Source organism: Cyrtonyx montezumae, unplaced genomic scaffold (genome assembly GCF_038088225.1).
Source record: "Cyrtonyx montezumae isolate F1298 unplaced genomic scaffold, pur_monq_1.0 scaffold_4, whole genome shotgun sequence".
Lineage (NCBI taxonomy): Eukaryota > Metazoa > Chordata > Aves > Galliformes > Odontophoridae > Cyrtonyx > Cyrtonyx montezumae.
This window is the reverse complement of record NW_027072045.1, coordinates 30,572,649-30,589,467: the sequence shown is the minus strand read 5'-3', so window position 1 is coordinate 30,589,467 and position 16,819 is coordinate 30,572,649. Positions and strand designations below refer to the sequence as shown.

Below are 16,819 nucleotides of genomic sequence, written 5' to 3'. Positions count from 1 at the left end.
CTTTGCTGTTTATTCAGAGTGCCTGGAGGTCAGCGACTGCTACAACAACCGGGGAAGGAACCGCCGAACGCGTGAGCAGATTCCACTTCTGCTTTTGCCCGAGAGGGGATCGCGAGCAGCCCTGCGCCGGAGCGGGGCAGCGGGAGCTGCGGTCAGACTCACGCAGGTGTAGCGGGCGGCTAGGAGGGAGATGTGATGGACTTGCACTTCCGAGACTTTAGATGAAGCTGATTTACGCTCGCAGGGAACAGGAAAAAGCCGCTTTCTGCAGATGCGGAGGGGGCAGCAGAGCCCCGCCACAACTTACTGGAGGCAGCCAGGCTGCCCGCGGGGCCACGGCGCCGGGGGGGGGCGGCCGGGTGGGAGGGCAGCGCGGCGGGGACGGCAGCGGAGCACCCCGGGGCCACGCGGCGGCTCCGGGAGCGGGGCTGGGCACGGGAAGGGCTGGGCGCTGATGGGGGGGGGGGGCACGGAAAGGGCCGGGCGGGGAGGCGGCTCCGGTAATTCGCCCGTCAAAGTTGTCTGAGAATGCCGCGGCTGCCACAATGACACCGGCGAACGGACTGTCACATCGCGCCTCCCTGCCGCGGTGAGTGGTAAAGGATAAGACAGGCAGATGGTGGTACCTTCCCCGCCTCGTGAGCTCGGGGAGATTATCGATGCACGATCCCCTGGCTGATGTGCTGTTCCTCGTTCCTTCAACAGCTTTCTCATTTGGAGAAACAACCGATTCCTGTTAAAGGCATCGTCGGTATCTAATTAATTGCACGGGTCCGCCTGCGCAGGTTTGTCGGTGCGCTGTGTCAATGAGCGGTCTTTGTTATCGCTATGGAAAATCCGGCAGCGGTTTCAGCACGAATTTCTAAGCCACCCTGTACTAGGAAAGCCATTAGCTCTCCCTCATGCAATTAGCGGAGACTGCTTCCTTTTCTTCCTTCGCGATACTACAGAGATTTAAGAACCCAAGTGTACAGGAACAGTAGCAATAAACAAAATACATAAATATATCGATAATTCACTCCTTTTGTAATCTGTCTATGGAGAAATCCTGGGGAGGGTCCCATTTTCAACTATCAGAATGAATTATAGTCACATGGAATGAAAAGGCTTCAAGGAAAACACCAGGCTTAGACAAAACACATGTGGTTCATGCTGCCAAATTATCCCCCATAAAACAGAAAAGTAAAAAAGAAGTCGTGTTTGACATCACTTATATCAGGAATGTATTTCTCCCAACCCGGGGCCACACACAGGGCGCAGGCTGCTCTGACGGTCACAAGCACTCCTTCAGTTACAAGACTCCCCATGATTTTAATGAGTTTTGTATCAAAGAGCTAGGCAAAGTACAGCTTTCAGTGTTACCGCACGGTTATCACACTGACAGTCAAAATTGGTAAAAACTAGGGATGTTGCCACTGCTGAAGGACTTGTAACTCCGGTGCCATCACAAATGAGTTGGTTTTGCAAAGAACGAGTGACAGAAGGAATCTTCCCTCCACGCGGGGAGAGCAGAATCACCCAGGATTCTGCACAATCCTGGACAGGCACGAACCATCTGCTGCTGCAGGCAGCCCTCTTGCAATGAGCAGGAGACTGCTACGCTTTGCACCGAACAGTAAATTGTAATCAAAGAGACACTTTTAGGAACTGGATGTTCACTGTGCCCCAAACACCAGGACTTCAGCTGTCTTTTCAAAGGTAGAGCTATATTTTAAAAACTACCGATGGCAGAGCAAAGCTTGGGAAGGTCAGGTTTTGCCTCAGTCAGCAAATATACCTTACAAAGTGCTTGCCTTGTCTGCATGAGGGATTACTAATACATCAGCTCATGCTTTTTACTTAAAAAAAAAAATCACAAAATAAACCCCAAAATTTTATCTAGTATATACAGAGCTTAGATGAAAAAAAAAAATGTAAAGCGTACACTTAAATATACATACCAAACAATATCCCAAAACAATAGTAGCTGTATTGCTATGCATTATCCTTACAGCAATAGCACTTTGACACCCCAGTAAATACAGATGCTCCACAAAGCACTGTATGCACAGTAAGAAATGATCCTAGTCCTATACCTTTCACCAAACATGTGAAGAACACGCACTGGAAGAGTATTTAAGCTGCCTGTCACTGTTTTCAGAGCTCTTGCCCAACTGTCTCTCCTTTCACTACAAAGACTAACCACAAAATTAGCTCACCTAAAATGAAATGCAGATTTTTCACATGAAAATACTGGAGGTTTAATTATTAACAGCTCATAGTTACACACTTTCAGTTTTCAATTAGAGATCACTGATCATTTGCTTTTAGCTCTAACACTCTTTCAGGTTTTTCTTTCAGTTCCTTCCCATAATAGGAATATGCTAAATCTAATGTTAGTGATCTCAGGGGACAAGATGGGCACACAGTCTTGGGACAGTATTCAAGCAATTAGTCTTGTTTTTACAACACTCAGAGCATCAGGATCCTTACTTAACACTGTTTTCAACAATTATTATTATTATTATTTTCCTTAAGTAACACTATATCCATGGAAACACTTTTGGATTCTGAACTTTTCCCTCATATTCTCCTGATGTTAGATTTTATCCTATCTTGATCTAGAAGACTGAAGAGAACATTCTTCTGTAACTGGGAGTTACACAGTTTGCCTAACGGAGTATACATTACCATCTGTTCAATCCCTAATCACATTTATTTCATAATTAAAAAAAGTCTTTGAAACAATCTTATTTTTCACCTTAACACTTTAAAATTCATTTGTAAAGAACATTCCTGCACACCACAGCCATATGCAATAATGATGTGACCTCAGGTCGGACGTTATGAAAAATTTCTTCTCAGAAAGAATGGTGATGCGTTGGTGCAAGCTCACCAGGGGTTGGTAGAGTCACCAGCCCCGGAGAACTGTGGAGAGGTGGCACTGAGGGACATGGTTAGTGGGCATGGTGCCCCGGAATGGCTGACACTTGGACCAGATCTTAGTACTCTTTTCCAACCTTAATGATTCTATGACCCTAAACTCTGCCCTGATGTGTGGAAGAAGCACAACATAGTTGTTTTCATAACAGGTGCAATTGTATACCCAGCGCCTGACCTTTCACTTACACCATTTCCTTCATCTGGACATCCTGCAAATAATTACTACCATCAGCCAAAACAGCCTGTGAAGGCCAAGTTGAAAAGGCAGCAACCTCTGCACAAAGGTTGACAATGGTGGTACCAATGTGTTACAGCCAGCTATCTCCTCATTCTTAACAAACCATGTAAGTGATGGATGGTCTTAGCCACCCAGGAAAAGTTCAGACACAAGACCATTATTTCCTTCCAAAAACTCCTAGCAATCTAAGTTCAGATGTTAGATAAGTTTTAGGTGGAAGAAAAAAGGACAAAACTAGCATTAAAACAAAGCACCCTTGTAATGCAATTCTAACCAATAAAATGTACTTATGGCAACTGCCTTAACATAAAACAATAATGATAATAAACAAAGTACATACAGTAATATTGAATAATTACTTAATCTGACCTACTGTTTAGTTTTAACAAAAGCTCTGGTCATTTGTGTTAAAAAAACTTTATCTTCATAATTCTCATCTACCTTGACTTCCCTATACAGACATCATTGTAATTTGCTCACCAATAGCAGGACAGCTGCCACTGAATACAGAAGACCAACTCTTGAAACTAGAGAGAAGACATCAGGAACCTGGAGAACACTCAGGACCACACTAATCAAGATTCAATTTGATCCACATGTATTGAGGTCCACCACTTAATGCAGCAAATCGTTAAGTAGGGACTCCATCAAAGCAAAGCAAGGTGCTATTATGATGGTAGTTTGTACTCATTGCAGCATATGCCAAAGTATCTTTAGAAGTATGAATCAGCCTCTTTGAGAAGTATTTGTCTGCTGCTATAGACCTTATGTCAGACTGAAAAACTACAACACAAAGAAGTTACACTAAGCATGAAATTTCACTCCTCCGCAAAAGGCCAGCCCAAAGACTACAGGCTATCCTTAAGTCCCCCATAAATCCTTTAAGTAGGGCTTAAATTAAAAATTACACAGGATTAAGGAGGCAGATAGGTTTCATACTGGTCCATCGGTACCTGAGTCAAATTTACGCATGTAGATCAGTGCAAAAAAAAAAAAGTCCAAAAGATAATTATGTATCCCAAATTCATTTATGAGCTCAGTATTTTTACAGTGTACTGACTTAAAAAAAAGTTTAGGGTTTGATTTATTTATTTATCTATTGAGAATCCAGTGCTCACTGTGTTCCTAATGCACATGATTTTGCAGTCCAACCAACCATCCAACATTACAAAGCAGGTATTTCATTGAATTTTTGTTCTATATACGACTTGAATAGTTATTTACCACTTGATCCCTTTACTTTAAAAATAAATTGGCACAAGGAAATCTCTCTTTTGAAAGCATTCTTTATGTGCGCACATTTTTACATGGCTAACAATCTGCTCTAAGTAAGTACATCTGACCAATAATATTGCCACCAAAATGCTTTATCTGCTCAGATTTCTTTCATAACTTAACTTGCTTTCTCAAAATAAGAAGCTACTCCCAACAAAAGGCCAGACCTGAATTTCTTCCAATCTACGTGCCCACAGTAACTTAAATCAGAATCCTTAGATATAGTCTCTTTTGATGTGTTCTCGGGACAGAATTTATTTTAAATAGCTGAAGCCTGTTACAACTTTGAGATTATACAGCTGTGTTTCTGTAGCATCATGTGCAATGGGAATCTAGGGCCTGACCAGAGTTCTGGGTAATTCTGTCGCTCGTAAAAGCAATAGCAAAGAAAGCCCTGTGCTGGCTACACAGGGTAGTCTGATGACAAGGGAAATTTCTTTTTTGTCTGGTGACGTTAGCAGTCATCATACATCCTATATTCCCTTTGTTAAGATATGTAAGGTTTTTCAATATGCTCTTAGCTGTTCTAGTTTTATATCTAGCTCTTTTACAGAACTTCAAGTAGCTGACTACATCAATTACTTGTAGGGAATGCAAAACAGACTTGGTTGTTGGTTTTCTTTTTGTGGTGTTGTTTTGTGTTGTTTTTTTTTTTTAATTTGTTTGATTCACACAAAAAACTGTTGAATTAGAGATTGCATACTATTAACTTTGATACTAAGCTTCTGATCCAAATGTAATCTAACACAAATACGAATGTTGCCTCATCAAGGGCTTTATCACCAGGATTATGTTTAAAAGCTTTTCATCTTCTATTTCACAAAGAGAAATCTCACTTTTTCCCTCCTCCATGCTTTATTACTGTCTTGTAGACCCATCATGCATGGAAAACATACATTTCCATCTGGAAAAAGAAGTTGAAGTGACAAGCTGTTTTGTTCTAATGTACCACCTGAGATATTTTGCACAGTCGTAGTTATGGCTAAATTACAGATGAGAGCACAGGACACAATGAAGCAGTGATGCTCCATGGCTGGCAGGTATTTCAAATCCCTGAGATGCTGCTGCAGCTATTATAGATAAGAACTTATGCCACAGAATTAATGTTTCTAGAGAGATATCTTATAAGTAAACAGCAATAATTTAGAACTGACTCTCAATGTTGTAAAGTCCTTAGTAAAACATTTCAAGGGCATTACTCAGGAGAAGCTTACAGGGATTGCTTGATACTGGGCAGGATGTTCTACTATCAGGTAGAATACTGGCTAAGCTGGTCTTGCCAGAAATGTCATTGTAAGTTTTAGCAGGAGAGAATATTTCATGTGACAGAGTTCTGGGGTAGAACTGTCATGAAGGAAAAAATACTGTGTCTATCTTATCTAGTTATATATTATACAGCCTCTGTGAGGTACGACAGTGATTTCATCCTTGCTTTATAGACTTTAGAGCAACTCAGGCTAAATCATCAGGTGAGAATCAGGAATCTGAAAACTACAAAACTACATGTAAGAATGTGTGTACACTTTACACACTGTATCACATTTTTCTGTGCAGAATGACTACTAAATTTCATCTTGAATTCTGCAAAGCTTTTCCCCAGGTGTAAAAACTAAGTCATTTTAATACAGGTTTCCTGCTTTTTTGTTTTATTCGTTATAGTTTGGTTTGGTTGTTGGTTTTTTGTTTGTTTGTTTTTGGAATTACTGCACCCAGGCCTGGGGCATCTAGCACAAGGAAGATGTGGAGCTTTTGGAGCAGGTTAAGGGAATGGCCATGAAGATGCTCCGAGGGCTGCAGCACTTCTCTTACGAAGAAAGGCTGATGGAGCTGGGCTTGTTCAGCATGGAGAAGAGAAAGCTCCAGGGAGACCTCTTTGTGGCCTTCCAGTACCTAAGGGGAGCTTATTAACAAGAGAGAAATCAACTTTTAACACGGGCAGATGGTGATAAGACAAATGGGAATAGTTTTAAACTGCAAGAGGAAAGATTTAGATTAGATACTAGGAGAAAAATTTTCACTCAGACGATGATGAGGCCCTGGCATAACTGCCCAGAGAAGCTGTGGGTGCCCCATCCCTGGAGGCGCTCAAGGATGGGATGGATGGGGCCTCAAGCACCTGGTCTGGTGGGTGGTAACCCTGCCCATGGCAGGGGATTGGAACTGGATGGGCATTAAGGTCCCTTTCAACCCACGCCATTCTATGATTTTACATTAAAAATTCATTCTTATACAATCAACTGAAAAAAGAGGCAATGCAGGTGTTCCAAAAAGTCAGTGATACTGTATCATATTTGAAATAGAATGTTATCCTCAAGAACTATAACAAAAAGCATAGAGATCCCATAGTTCTTCCATAAGTACAACATTGGGGTGGGGAAATAATGGTTTCCAGACAAATTCATACATGCAAATACACTAGTATGATGATGTATCAACCCCTAAGCTAAATTCTACCATGAAAGTTCAAGACACATTATGCTGCTGCAGTATCTGGGTATGAGGAATCTAGACTCAACTACAGTTATAATTCCTTACTAACAATAGTGTCCTGCACAAAAACAACTACTTGTGATTTCTTTAATGTGATGCTATAGGAAAGTAAGCCTTGAAAAAAAACCTCACAGAAACATACAGCAGGAAATGAGTGCTTAACCCTATGTACATTTACTCTTCAGCTTTTGCTTTGACTCAAGCTCCACAGGCAAGAAATACAAATTCTGTTTGTGTAAAGTGGTAATCAAAGGCTCACATCCTTAGTCTCTTCTAGCTTCTTTTAGTGCTCACATTTTCTCTGTATCAAATACTCAGTGATCTTCACCTGATATAAGGTGGTAACGGACATTCTCATACCTCTGGGTGCTCTCACTACACAATTAATTTGATTTAGCATGATATTTCTAACACAATATGCAAAATGGAACATTGGTGAAATATTTTCAACCTCAAGAAAAGCCAGCTCTATTTAAATAAACAGTAGGAAAGTGCTTGGTGAGGGACATGTTGCGGAAGTTTATCCATTGGGCACAACTTCAAGTTTCAAAGTGAGCCCACTTAACCTGAGCACAGATTTCAAGATGGAAGAAGCATCATTCCACTATGCACAGGGTAACAGCAAAAACAAAAACTGCATTTATTTAGTATGTGCTGTCATTGTATATCCCCTGATGTCTGTAACGCTGTTCACTGCACAAAACTACAGCTACCTCTGTCAATGGTAATGAGCATTTCAGTTAAAAGACAGTTTAGCTTACACAGTTCCACTCCTATAGGCTGGGCTGAGACTCACCTATGAGAGAGGGTGGGTTTCATGGAGCTCATAGAGTTCATGGGGGGTTGCATGGGGAGCTTCCCTGGAGGATCGTTCTGCCGGCTTTTCTGGTGGCGAAGCAGCAAGAGCCGTCCCAGCTCCTCACACCACGACGAGAGCAGCGCTGTGCAATCAGAACAAAATGACAGTAAGTGCACATCAGAATAACCGGTACAGCTGAGTGCAGATGCAAGCTGCTATAACAAGAGCCACAAACTGAACAGACAAGCCCCAGGAGTGAAAAGTTCATCCATGAACCACCACTCACATTATTATCCTATCAAATTGAGTCTGTAATTGCGCTACACTATCATTATAATGTTTTTACACAAGTTACGAACATTCTGCACAGCCCAGGAGGCTTGAGAGAACTTGTCTGAGCTGAGCAGCAAAGAGATAAATGGATGAGGCACAAGGACATGGGGTAGCTGTTGTAGGTGAAAAAAGGCACTGAAGAATTCATTTCACACTAATAGAAATGTAACAAAAACATGCAGAAGACATAATTCACAGAGGGGAACATTGGATAACAAGATCTTTTTCTGTTTGGCTATTTTTGTGCAAAAGCTTAATTGGAGAGGCAACCATGTGCTGGAATTCATTTCCAAAACTGCTATTAGCTACCAGTCCTGAATAGATAAAGAGAATACACCTGTAGTAATGCGGGTATACAGAAGTTATGTACTTCCATCTGCATTTGAACTAGCGTAACCCCTAAATGCTTATCTCCATTATGTGACTAATCTTCTCAGCAATGAAGGTGCTTCGGTGCTCACAGGAACATCATGCTTATGAACCAAGACAGGCAGAGATTTCCTAGAGAGACTAAAAGCTTACAACTCCCTATGAAGACACGAAAAGGTTCATTATCTCTGAAAATATGGCCTTTTCCTTTGGCACGCACAGACAGAGAAGACCAGCCCCTGTTACAAAACCCATGTTCTCTGGAGTAAACAGAGCCTGAAAAAGTGACTGTAAGTTGGGTCTGGCTGCAGTGTGCCATGGCTCTGCATAGAACCAGTAGAATGGCTGAACCACAGAGCTGCCACAGTGCCAGCAGCAAGAGTGGCTCCATGGGGCAATGCATCCCCAAGGTACGGCATGGTGAAGGGCCCCACCAATGAGGTGCAGGTGAACTGCACTCAGTTCTGCAGCTGCTGAAGCATTCTCAAGTGCTAGTGCTTGGAGGTTTTCATTCTTTAAAATGGGCTACGCATAAACCTCATCACAATAACATGCTTTGTGCTTGTATATTTTTTTAAACTAAGTGCTTTCCTGAGGTGGTATGAATGGAACAAATCAACAGATTGCACTGGCAGGTGAGAACCAGGAAGCTACTTGAAGAGCAAACTGCCATAGCAGTTTTAAGGAGAGCTCTACGTGTACCTTTAGTCCTGCAGTTTAAAAGAACAAGAGCAGAATTTTCCAAAATTGAGGCTTTTAGTTTCAAGTCTTATTTTTTTCTAATGGACATCCTCTAGCCCAGTAATACAACTCCAAGCATCAGCAAACCACCAGTGGCAACCACCTTTTTGTTGCAGTAGATACTCAGAGGTCCTGTTAACAAACATTTAATAGAGCAAATTCCAAAGGGACTAATTGTGAAGTCATATTTACAGGGGAATAAAAGAGCTTGTTTTGCCAAGAACACCCACAAATACGATTTTTCAGTCAGCAAAACAATTGGAATTTCTCAAGCTTAATGGCTACAGAAGAAAAATATTTTAAGCCAGACCATTCCCATGAATTAAGCACACATTTGGACAAAGGCGATACGGTAAATTCCTTGCATTTATCAAATGGAAGTTCAGCAGTAGTGTTCAGGGAGGCATTTTAGAGCTCTGCTTTGACAAGAAAGGGACACTGCTCCTTTATGTAACTGAATACAGCCACTCCGAAATGGTTAGCCTCGCATGCAGCCTCCAGAGCATTCCCCCGAGCAGTGTGAAATGTTCCAGCAATGAGTGTCAGCCTAAGCTGCTTCTCTATTAGCCAAGGAATCTGTCAACAAGCATCTGATCACATTACACTCACCTTTTATCCCTGCCCTATTGCTACTAACATACTCCCCTTTTCCAGCTGCCCAGCAATGCGGCTGCAGCTTGGCACGTCTGCTGCCCACACCACGGCCACTGGAGCATTGCAGGCAAGCACCATGCTGCTGCACAGCAGTGCAGCCATGTCAGAGCAACAGGGGATGCTGAGCATCACCAGGCTGAGCACAATTACTGCAGTGTCAAATGGAAATCGCCCATCTTACTCGCGGCTTTGATGCGAGCAGAGCATTGCTCCTTCTGTACACGTATAGGCACTTGACAAATAAGATAAAAAGCAGCAACCTAATGGGGCTGAGGACATGAATTTGCAAACAAAAGCCATACCTGCTTAGGAAAAAAGCAGAGTAACCCTTGGAAAAGGAATATGACGACAAGATAGCGCTGCTTTGGTGAGGTAGAGATAAGGGAAGATCTTAATGAGTTATGATCATTACTAATATCAAACACATACATTTATAAAGGTGAAATGTGAACTGTCAAAGAACAAAGAAGCCCTCAAGATAAGCCAGACAGTTACATTCTACAAGTTATCTGGAGACGACTCCTGTTTTCAGAAACTAGGAGACTGCGGGCATGAAACGTAACACATTCACTCATCCCTATCACAGCACTCATTACTGAAGAGGTTTAACCTTTCTCCCCAGGGACCTCTCGACTCATGTACCATGTACAATAATCACTCTCCTCCTGACGTTGGTGTTTGTGCAGCAATGAAAGCAGACCCTGCCCAGAGCTCCCGGTCTGCCAACACCACACTGCCCCAGGCAGACAGGGGCCCGCTGTCCGCCCTGTCCTGAGATGAGCTGCTGTGTGCTCAGAGAGCAGGGGGAGTGTGCACCTCACATCTGGTACAGCTGCCTTTTGGAGAACATTGCTTCCTCCTCTATTCAAGTCAGATGAAACAAACTCGAAATGAATTTACAGATTACACTATTCATCTTTAGTGTACTTAGTTACTGCTTTTTATGCTGACAGTATTGGGCACATCTCAACTCATTTACACTCAAAGCACGAGAAATTCAGTATCATACTATAATGAACATATAAAGCAGCAAGCACAAAGAACAGCTACAGATGGTGCCAACAGTCAGTCTCTCCCTCTCACAGCACAGCCAAGCAGCTGCTTTTTCTCCCCCCTCCACCCCTCCTTCTTGCAACAGGAGCACAGATTTTGCAGATGGACCATCCACACCGTCTCTCACAGCCTCTCACTGCGGCACTTTAATGATCAGATTTAAATCGTGTTCCTGTGCTGCATTGCTACAATGTCCCTTGCATATAATAACCCAGCTCTCCCAGCCTAAGTTGAAGTCAACTGTTGCAAGGAGGAAACAAAAATCCTTTAAGCGAGCACCCCCTCGATCCCTGTACACCAACAAATGTAGAGCATAGCCTGGTTAATTCCCCAGAACTGACATTTTCAGCCAATGTGCAGCCGCAGAGGGCTTTGCCAGCTCATGGCAAAAGATGCATAATAATGGCAATCAAATGATGTGCTGACAGTTTAAGTGTATTCACACATTTATTTTGCTTAAAGGGACATGCTCTAAGCTGATTGGTGCGATATTTGACCTACTTTTCTTCATTTGGAAAACCTGTATCATTCTTAATGGGATTGCATTTCAGTTCAAATGTTGATGCATTTTCATAGGAATAAATCAATACCGATTTGCTAGGAATGAGTATGTTAGGGAACCAACACAGAAACGAGCAGCCTCTGTTTTTGCACTTGTGAAATGGAGAAAAACAGAGATTTAAAAATGAGAGTGATTCCAATCTCAAGTAACCAAGTTTCTGAAGGAAGCAAGAAAAAGAATGTAAGAAACCATTCCGAGGCATTCAGCTCCCCACGGCCAGCCCGTTCTTTTGCATGTCTCCAGACAGGGGAGGTGCAAGTGCCTCCATGCAAAGGAGGCTGAGCTCTCCCCACCACACTGACAATACCCCACATCCCACAGCTAGCCATGCTGTGGCCTTCTGGGTGCCTCCTGTACTTCTAAGTGCTTTCACTGAAAAATCACAGAGTAACACTGTGTTGCGTGCTCTGAGAGCCTGGGGACGGAGAGCGGTGAAAGGCAGAAGAATTTTTTCCCTTCTACTTGAGTGACATTTCAAGCATTTCTTTGCAACCGCAGAGCTAAGCTTTGCTTCAAAGAGAAAGGAAGCAATCGTTATTTAATCCCCTGCCTCTAGGAGCCAGGTACTTAGGAACGTGCCAAATATCACAAGATGTGCAGCACATTTCGGCTGGCAACACCCCCCAACATTGTTCATCTCCTGCTAGAGCCATTTGGAGCTGAAGACCTGTCACTCAGTGCCAAAGCAGAGCTCTCCAGCAGACACTGGGGTGCTCCCATCAGCCGGTATCCCCTGCTTTGGAGGGAAGGGAACCCATGCTGCACACCCAGGCTGCCTGCGCAGCTCCTTACTTCTCAGTGACAAAGGCTGCCAGTGTACTTGAATTCACAAAGCAACAATTACATGATGAATGATGATGGCGTGTCTTGAAGAGTAGTTTATAGTCCTGCCATTGAATATTGGGTACAGTCCATTATAATCCTTTTTTTGGTAGGGGAACAGAAAGGGAAAGGCAAACAGGCTAAGCAATCAATGCTACCCAATAGATTCCCTAATGCATTTCATTAGCTGTATACACACCACCGTCAATAGCTACAATCCTGTAGCCAACTGATTTAACTCAGTGCATCGCAAAGTGCTGCAGTAAGCATCTAGGAGCGAATGAGCCAGTGGGCTCCCTAGAAAGCAAAATACAGAGAAGCATGGTGTTAATCTATTTACCTATTATGATACCCTAGTATTAGTTACAGCTTATCACCTCAGTAAATCACCACCTCTTGTTAGGGAACGTGCTTAAAGATGCAGCAAACTGTTATTTACAGGCAGACACTATATTTACAGCTACAAAGACAGGTGAGGAGGGGATAGGACAACAGCTCAGTAATTTCAATGCCTTCTGCTTCCCAGGAGACTGCTGGAGGAGCACAATAGGATTACCGTTTTCTTGCTGCAGTTAAGCTGCAGCAGATAGTTCAATAGGCAGGCTGGCAGCCCCGTATTTCTTACTCACTGCAATGAAAATATTAGGAAAAAAAGGATGAGTCTGATTTGGAGATCTATTCAGCACCATCTCTCTGGCTTGCTGCTGTATCTCAGAATGAAATATGTTTGGCTGAAACATTTCTACAGCATCTGTAAGAAAGCCCAGGGATTTTTGTTTGTTTGTTTGTTTTTCCCCCAGATTATATCCCTTAATTTTATATTGCTTTTAGGACCAAATTTGTATGTTTTGTATGAAGAATTCCATGCAAAGGGAATGCAGAGTTACTGATGGCTTGATATCCTTTGCTGCATAAACTGCAATCTGGATAAAGTGCTTATAAATCATCCTGTGAAATAATGCCATGGGGTGGGAAGAGAAACAGTGACAAAAAGAGAAGGAAAGGAGTGAAAATAACTATCATCTTGGTTATTTAAGAATGTCATTCTTTTCACACAGGATAATGCAGAATGCGCAGTGTTTGGAAAACAAATAAAATATGTTAACTAGTTAATGTTCAAAGTGCTGCTTTATTACAGAAATAACTGTTTGCCTTAAAAGGACAGAATCTTTGTCCAGAGTTGTGGGAAGGAGAAAACTATCTGTTTTCCTTTTGTTCTAAAAGCCATTTTCACTTGTAAGGAGCTGGGAAACGGAGAAAAGAGGAGAGAAAGCTGCTGTCAGGGCTGCTTTTCCTGCAGCTCTCCTCCTCAGGCATGTCAGAAGAACCTGGCAATGGCTGACTAACCTCTCTGAGGCAGCCGGGGCAGGAAAGCAAGGCCACAAATGAGAGAGGATGCAACTAGCGATTAAAAACAACTCATAGCATGGGTGTCTCCCCTCCTCTCGGCCCTGCTGAGGTACCCCTGCATGTCCTGACCCACTGACAGACAAGACCTACCCCTGTCATTACACAGCCTTCTGCTCTGTATCCACCCCAATGCCAAGAGCACAAAAGGAATGCGTACAACCCAATTACAAAGCAGAAGTGGCAATTTTTCAGCAGCCTGGCAGCTCAGCATGTCTGTGGCCATGCAGCAGGAGCTCAGCACCCACCTCACGCAGGCCTGGCTGCCAGCACTGCCTGTGGCACAGTGCTGTGCTTGCTCCCATGCCATGCCATGCCATCCCATGCCATCCCATGCCATCCCATGCCATGCCATGCCATCCCATCCCATCCCAGGGGGCTGTGCCCTGCTGCCTTCCTTCACAGAGCAGCTGGGGGCTGCTCTCTGTCAGGCAGAATCAGCTAGAACAGTCATGCTAAGTGGACTGGATTAAATGGACCGATTTGATCTGAACAACGCCAACACAGAACTGCTGCACTGGAAGAGCAGTGAGGAAAGCTGTGCTTTTAGTAGCCCCTTCAAATGGACACATACTGTAAAAGGGCACAGGGGACTGTGTAGAAATGAATTCCCCTGCAGAGTAGGCAGGCACCACATGTGGGGAGGCATGAGCTGCCCTGCTAAGCCCAGCATAAACAGAGTCAACAGCAATCATTCAGTACTGCAGAACAGTGCACGATACTGGCTTTCACAACCAATATAAAGTCATTTCCTTTATCCCCTATGTTTCCTACATTACCAAAGCCACATTTGTGTCCCGCAGAAATAGCCAGCTTTGCCCTGGTGGGATCAATCTATAATACAGTTATGTATTGTTATGAATGAAAAAACAAACATCATGAAGGTTTGTAGCAAAACAGATAATGCGGGGAACACGTAATTAAACTAGATGCACTATTGAGTTAACTAACATAGGTTTTATTGAATAAAACCCTAATAAAACCTGAGCATTATCTAGCACGAGCTCGCAAGGCTGCTGCAGGAGAATGACACAAAGTACTAGTCCTGCCTGGAATATGGGTCCAGTTTGCCTTGGCATACTTTCAGCTCTTCATAAATACCTCTTCAGACACACACACACATATATACAGGCTTTCCCAAAAGCTTTTGCCAACTGGAAGAGGACATGCTGGAGACACAGTTTTGAATAGCGCTATCCTTATCCCATGACTTCAGTGGAACTGGGATTTCCCAATTTCCTTCTATACTTGCCAAAACTTGGCAGAGCATCTTACCAGATTCACTACATTAACTTTGAAGTAATACATTACAAAACATAGCACAATTGGCTCAATTTGGCAAGCACTAAACACACTGCATGGATCCAGATAAAATACATAAGCATCTCATTTAGGCTTAGCAGTACCCATGTTGTTACATCTGAAAACATGAACCATTCTAAAGAGAAGACAAAGCCAGTGAAAGGCCACCAGCAAGTGAATTGTGAGCTCCTGAATTTGGCTTTCCAAAAGAAATGCACTCAAATAGCATTAGACTGTTCGTTTTCTTACTCATCCAATTGTTAGTTTCACTGCCTCGATTTCAAACAACAGTGTCTTTCATTACTGCTGTGTGCTTTTATTGTATAATGCCAGTTTTAGTCGTCAACAGATTTCACACATAAGACAACCATATGAAAAATGGAAATGACTCATGGCAGCCCATCTTTTGGTAGATTCAAACTGGTGACCCACAGGTGAGGGGCTTACTTCTCCTTAAACCATTTTGAGCACTCTGATCACTACTGTAAACAACTTCTGAGCTAACAAACAGCAGGCCTAACAATAAAAAGTGCTACAAAAAATACCACAGGCATTTGACCAGAGATTCAACACAGGGAATCCATGCACAGACAGTACAATGATGAAAAGACTGGAAAAGAGAAAATCTAGTGATCATCTTCAAAAAAGCAAAAGGAAGAACTGCAGAATTAAAGATCCAGTATCTTACTAGGAAAAAAAATCACACACACACACACACAAAAATTCAAAACAACTACAAGAAAAGTGAAAAATGAGTAAAAAACAAAATGGATCTGCCAGAAACAAATTGCATCACACTTCTGTACCTTCTTTTCACTAGCAAACAAAGGATCTCGAGTGCAGAGTGCAATTTGATGTTACTGAAGCTTCAGTGCTGCTCTACATGACTTTCTTGCAAACAGAGGAAATAAGGTCTAGCTGAACACAACAGAAAATAGCTGGAAACTTAAGCTTACAGAAGTATTAAGCCAGTGGCAGTAATAAACATGAGCATAATCAGATATGTTTCTGCAGGAGTTTGTTCAGGGTCTAAAATTACTGAGTGCTTCATTTACAGATATCCATGATGAAAAAAAAGATCCATGGATAAAGGGAAAGAACACGTTCTGGGTCAACTTACAGATGCCACAAGCTGGAAAGAAACATTAGTTTACTGCAGAAGTTTAATGTTAAAATGATCTTGACAAGTTGAAGAAATAGTCTGAAACAACGTTCAACAGTGATGAGTACAAAGCATGGCACTGCATACCTTCACAACAGAGTGAGAGAAGCCTCTGAAGGCAAGAGCTCTCCAAGGAGAAGCTGAAGGCACTTGTCTGCATGAGCGAATACACAGTTCAAGAAGGGCCCAGTCCCTCCTCAACAACATTATACACCCTCTGAGTGGGCAAAGAATCAGTAGAAAGAAGCTATTAAATGAACCATGAAGAAAGACTGCATGGACTAGGTTTATTTATTTAGCTATTTAAGATTGGGAGCAGTATTGCGTTTTCAAGAGTAATAACCCAATATCCGTATCAGCAGCATAAAAGTAAAAAAATAATAAACTATGAAGAGATAACAAAGACACTGTTTAGATACCAGGACCGCTCTCCTTGTAAGGAAAGGGTAAGCTGAGGAACCTCCATGACTGGAGATACTGAGAACAGGTCAGAAAAACAAATGATGAGAATGGCATTGGGAGTTCTTTAGCCAACAGAGAATGGCACTGATGAATTTTTAAGACTTCTATAGTCCAGTGAGTCTGTGATTGCGAGCACAGGAATTTCAAAGAGCTTGCATCTGGAAAGTCTTTATATCTGCCTTGTATGTATTATTAATCCAAAAAGCAAAAAAGTTAAAAAATACTTAA

The 16,819-nt window shown here is 42.5% G+C and overlaps 1 protein-coding gene across 4 annotated transcripts in view; it reads right to left on the bottom strand.

Annotated features, from left to right (window-relative positions):
- The window catches only part of ZMIZ1 (zinc finger MIZ-type containing 1), a 325,535-nt gene that overhangs the window by 43,558 nt on the left and 265,158 nt on the right, over positions 1–16,819 (bottom strand). For all 4 annotated transcript variants that reach the window (XM_065746678.1, XM_065746680.1, XM_065746679.1 and 1 more), the window contains exon 7: positions 7,722–7,866. In XM_065746678.1, the coding sequence (XP_065602750.1) occupies positions 7,722–7,866 (145 nt within the window). The remainder of the gene's footprint in view (positions 1–7,721; positions 7,867–16,819) is intronic.